General features: G+C 58.1%; 1 protein-coding gene across 1 annotated transcript; it reads left to right on the forward strand.

The window, feature by feature from the left end:
- Window positions 1-1,662: 1,662 nt before the first annotated feature.
- On the forward strand, window positions 1,663-5,137 carry EMWEY_00009100 (hypothetical protein, conserved; the record flags this gene model as incomplete). Its single annotated transcript, XM_013478679.1, has 3 exons — window positions 1,663-2,303; window positions 2,473-4,430; window positions 4,908-5,137. The coding sequence occupies 3 exons, from the start codon at window positions 1,663-1,665 to the stop codon at window positions 5,135-5,137; spliced, it is 2,829 nt and encodes a 942-aa protein (XP_013334133.1).
- Window positions 5,138-5,259: the final 122 nt, after the last annotated feature.

Consider the following 5,259-nt stretch of genomic DNA (forward strand, 5'->3'; position numbering starts at 1 on the left):
TTAATTAATTAATTTAATTATTAATAAATAATTTTGCTGCTTTTGCTGCTGTTGCTGCGGTGTCTGCTTGTGCTGCTTTATTTTGCTGCTGCAGCAGACCCAGTTGTTATATGTGCCCGTGTGAGCAGCGCGCTGCGCTGCTGTCTGCTGCTGGTGTTGCTGTTGCTGCTGCTGCTGCAGCAACGGCTGCTGCAGCATCTGCATGCATGCAGGATGTATTAAATAAAAAGAATAATAATTAAATAATTAAATAAAAAAAAGAAAAGATTAATTATATTTAGAGACGAGCTGCTAGGGGCCCCACGGCTCCTCCCCACATACACACGAAGAGGGGGGAGGAGGTGGGCAGCTAATTGCGGTGTATGTACACCTAGTTGCATGCAGCTAGCTGCCTATACACCTGAAAAATACTTGAAATATTTATTAATTAAATAAAATAAATAAAAAATAAATAAATAAAAAGTATTATTATACCTCTTTGTGCAAGGAGCAGCAACAACGATCAGACCCTCTTAAGACTGCTGCTGCTGCTGCTGCTGCAGCCGCTGCTGCTGCTGCTGCTGCTGCTGCTCGTGTGTGCAAAAAGACACCCCCTAAATGAGCAGCAGCAGCAGCAGCAGCAATTCAAAACCCTTTTAATATATTTTATAATAAATAGGTTACTTTTTGAAGGGTTTGGTGCATGCAACAGCAGCAAAAGGAGCAGCAACAATAGCAGCAGCAGCAGCAGCAGCAGTAAGCTGAGGCGACTGTGTGAGGCACACGGCCGGACGCCCGCCCCTAGCAGCAGCTCGTCGTTGTCGTCGTTGTGCAGCGGCGGCCGCCGCCGCCGCAACAGCAGCAGCAGCAGCTGCAGCAGCAGCATCGGGGTGTCTTCGACCATAATTGTCTTTGCAGCAGCTGCTGCAGGGTTTGCTTCTTGCATGCAACTCTATTTTTGTTTAGTGTTTAATTTTATATTTTGCTGCTGCCTGTGAGGCCCCTTGAGGCCTCCATCAAGGTCCTGCAGCAGCAGCAGCTGCTGCTGCAGCAGCTGCTGCTGTTGCTGCTGTTGTGCTTCACCGAGAGCAGCAGCAGCAGCAGCAGCAGCAGCGCAGCAACCAACAGCAGCAGCTGCTGCCTTACCACCGCACTCTCCCACACTCGCATATTTGCTGCTACAAAACGTGTGTTTATTGCTGCTGCAACAAAAACAGCAGCAGCAGCAGCAGCAGCAGCAGCAGGAGTGATATGGAGTCCGCGCTGCTTCACTGCCAGCAGCAGCAGCAGCAGCAGCCCAGGGTGGAGGTGCCGCAAGTGCAGCAGCAGGAGCCAAGTCAGGTGCGGTTTCTTGTGCTAATTGCAGCATATTAGCAGCAGCAGCAGCAGCAGATGGGACCTGCAGCAGCAGCAGCAGCAAATTGCTGTTAGTCTCAGCCGCCTCACGGCGGCTTCCTTTTCCCCCATGTGTCTCTCACCATCAGCAGCAGCAGCAGCAACAGCAGCAGCAGCAGCGACAACAGCAACACTTGCAGCAACACCGACATCTACACCAACAACAGCACCAACAGCATCACCTACAGCAGCAGCAGCAGCAGCAGCAGCAGCAGCAGCGGCAGCAGCGGCAGCAGCTGCTGCAACAACCCCCCCCTTCATTCCGCCCCCCCCAACACCACACCGCGCATGCGTCCGCCTAGAGACGAGCAGCTCCTGCAGCTGCAGCAGGAGCTGCAGCAGCAGGAGCTGCAGCAACAGGAGCTGCAGCAACAAGACGAGCAGCAGCAGGAGCTGCAACAAGAGCTGCAGCAGCAGGAGCTACAGCAACAGGAGCTGCAGCAGCAGGACCAGCAGCAGCAGGAGGTGCAGCCCCAGGTTCTAGAGGAAGACGAGCTGCAGCAAACAAAAGACCACGAAGGAGAGCAGCAGCAGCAGCAGCAGCAGCAGCACGAGGTTAGCGATGACGGCCATCAGCCCAGCGTCACGTGCAGAGAGGAAGAGGACGGGCTGCAGCAGCTGCAGCAGCTGCATAAGCAGCAGCAACAGTTGCAGCAACAGCAACACCTGCAGCAACAGCAGCATCTGCAGCAACAACAGCTGCAGCAACAACAGCTGCAGCAACAGCAGCTGCAGCAGAGGGCAGCAACTCCGGAGGAGGAAGATCTTCCACTTTACGAAGACAAGCAGCAGCAGCAGCAGCAGCAACAGCAGCAGCAGCAGCAGCAGCAGGATGGCGACAGCAGCAAGCTGCCATGGAGCGACAGGCTCTCAGGTTATCTAGTAAACCAGGAAGCAAATGGGGGGGGCCTCTTTCCTGCTGCAGCTAGGTAAGTGCTGCTGCTGCTGCTGCTGTTGTTGTTGCTGCTGTTGTTGCTGCTGTAGTGCATCTATGCTGTAGTGCACCTGTGTTGCTGCTGCTGCTGCTGCTGCTGCTGTGCTGGTGTCCTCGTTGGTGTCTTATAAGTCGTGCATGCGTTGCTGCTGTGTTTGCTGCAGGGGTGGTGAAGGACTTCAGACAGAACAGCAGCAGCAGCAGCTGTTGCTGCTGCTGCAGCAACTGCAGCAGCTATCCCCAGGTACGCTATGGCATGCGAACGGCCCAAGGCAGCAGCAGCAGCAGCAGCCGCAGCAGCCGCAGCAGCAGCCACAGCAAGGCCTGTCTCCGTCTGGAGCGGATTGTGTTTTAAAGTTGCTGCATCAGCAGCAGCAGCAACAACAACAGCTGCAGCAGCAGCAGCAACAGCAGCAGCAGCAGCAGCAGCACCTGGCGGTGCCTCCTGCTCCCGGCATAGAACACTCATCTCTCGCGTCTCGCGTCTCCTGCAGCAGCAGCAACGGCGTAGGTGGAGCGCATGCGCATGCAGCAGCAGCAGCAGCGTCGGTTGCCTCCCTACGCGATTGCGACTTGCAGCAGCCGCAGCAACAGCGGCAACAGCAACAGCAACAGCAGCAGCAGCAGCAGCAGGCCGAAGGGCCCGGGGGGGCCCTTGGACCTCCTCCCTTAGGTGGGGGGCCCCTTTGGGGCCCACCTAATGGTCATAGGAGACTGCGGAGGGGTAAGAGAGGAGGCCGCAACAAACAGAAGAGGAAGGAGAGAGAAGCAGCAGCAGCAGCAGCAGCTGCTGCTGCTGCTGCTGCACCATTTGACAGCAGTCTTGATGCAGGTAGCCGCATTGATTGGCAGCAGCTGGCAACCTTAAGGCCTGAGCTGCTGCTGCTAGCAACTCGCCTCCTGCAGCAGCAGCAGCAGCAACAGCAGCAGCAGCAACAGCAGCAGCAAAGAGAGCTGCTCCGACTGCAGCAGTCCAGGGATCTCTTTAGAGTGCAGCAGCAGCAGCGCCAGCAGCAGCAGCAGCGCCAAATATTGCAGCAGCAGCAGCTGCTGCAACAGCAGCAGCAGCAGCAGCAGCGTAATTTCCAAAGGGCCGGCTACAGTGTACCAAGCATTGGCCCCCGACATCAGCAGCAGCTGCAGCAGCAGCTCTTGGAGCAGCAGCTGCAGCAGCTGCTGCAGCAGCAGCTCCTACAGCAGCAGCAGCAGCAGCAGCAACCGCACCACGGACTCGCGTGCCAGGACGTGGGCCTCAGAGATTTGCAGCTGCAGCAGCTACAGCAGCAGCAACAGTTACTGCTGCAACAGCAGCAGCAGCAGCAGCAGCAGAAGGTGTACATCAGGGATAGGAGGCCAGGCCTCCGCCTCCAGCAGCAGCAGCAGCAGCAGCAGCAGCAGCAGCAGGACGCGCACCCCAATATGTTAGCTGCAGGTGTACAGAGTTTCTTGGCTTTTGATAGCAGCAGCGCAGCGCCCCTGTGGGGCCGGCAGCTGCAGCATCAGCAGCAGCACCTGCAGCAGCAGCACTTGCAGCAGCAGCAGCACATGCAGCCGCAGCACATACAGCAGCAGCAGCACATGCAACAGCCGCAGCCGCTGCCACAGCAGCACATGCAGCAGCAGCCTCTGCCACAGCAGCAGCAGCAGCCGCTTAGAGTAGGCGGCGCGGCCAGCTGTAACAGTAACAGCAGCAGCAGCAGCAGCAGCAGCACAAGTGCGCATATGTATGGGGTGCCGCCGCAGAGGCGAGATATTACCCCGAATCAGCAGCCGCAGCAGCAGCAGCAGCAGCAAACCGCTGCTGCAGCAATCATGCCTGTTGGACCGCATGCAGTCCCCTCAGGCCTAGATGTGTTACCGACAGCAGGAGCTGCGCCCTTTACCGCAGCAGCAGCAGCAGCAGCAGCAGCAGATAAGGACATGAAAGATTTGGCGCAGTGTTTCTCTCAGTGTACAGTCACCCCTTGCAGTGGCCTCCTTGCTGCTGCTGCTGCTGCTGCTCCCACATTGCGTAGTGCTGCAGCAGCAGCCCCAACAGCAGCACCAGCAGCAGCAGCAGCGCGTCCAATGCCACAGGGACCCTGGAGTACTGCCGCAGCAGCAGCAGCAGCGGCAGCAGCAGGTCCGACGGGTTGAGACGCCACGGCTGCGGGCATGCAGCAGCAGCAGCAGCAGCAGCAGCAGGAGTTCCGAGAGCGTACGGCCAGGTGCAGTTTCCGTCAGCTGGCCGTTGCAGCAGCCGCATCAACAGCAGCAGCAGCAGCAGCTGCAGCAGCAGCAGCAGCTGCAGCAGCAGCAGCGGCAGCTGCTGCAGCAGCAGCAGGTGTTTGTATAAAAGTGTGGGTTAGTATTATAACAAGAGAGACCCTTAATAACAAGCAAACTTTGTTTAGGGGGCCCCCAAGAGGCCCCCCTTTCTTATTATTTACCTTGGCAGCAGCAGCAGCTATTATAGAGGCCCCTCGAGGCCTCATTATTCATGCCGTCAGTACCCTCTTGGGGGGCCCCCAACACAGGTGCTGGGGGCCCCCCAAATCCTCCTCTCTATTTACTTTACCCATTCTCTTCCTATTACGCTTTTTCGTTTGCTATGCGTTAGGGGGCCCCCAAGAAAGGGGCCCCCAAGAAGCCCGTAATGGGGGGCCCCCAAGGGGGGGGGGCCCTGAAGAGGCCCCCAACGGGGGCCCCCCAGCCGGGTGTGGGGGGGGTAAGGAAATGGGGGGCTTACAGGGAAGGTTGGTTCCCCAAAGAGGGGGTCCCCCAAGAAGGGGGCCCCCCATGGAGGGGGGAGGGGCCCCTACCTGGAGGGCCCCCAGCAGGGGCCCTTGAAAAGGGGGAGGGGGTTGTGGAGGACTGTGGTTTGGAGATGGGGGCCCCCGTACCCACCTGGTGGGTAAGGGGGTGTTGGGGGGGCCCCTAGCCGGGGGGGGGCCCCTTATGGCGGGGGCCCC

The sequence above is a fragment of the Eimeria maxima genome, genomic scaffold (assembly GCF_000499605.1).
Source record: "Eimeria maxima Weybridge genomic scaffold, Emw_scaff59, whole genome shotgun sequence".
In the NCBI taxonomy this organism is placed as follows: domain Eukaryota; phylum Apicomplexa; class Conoidasida; order Eucoccidiorida; family Eimeriidae; genus Eimeria; species Eimeria maxima.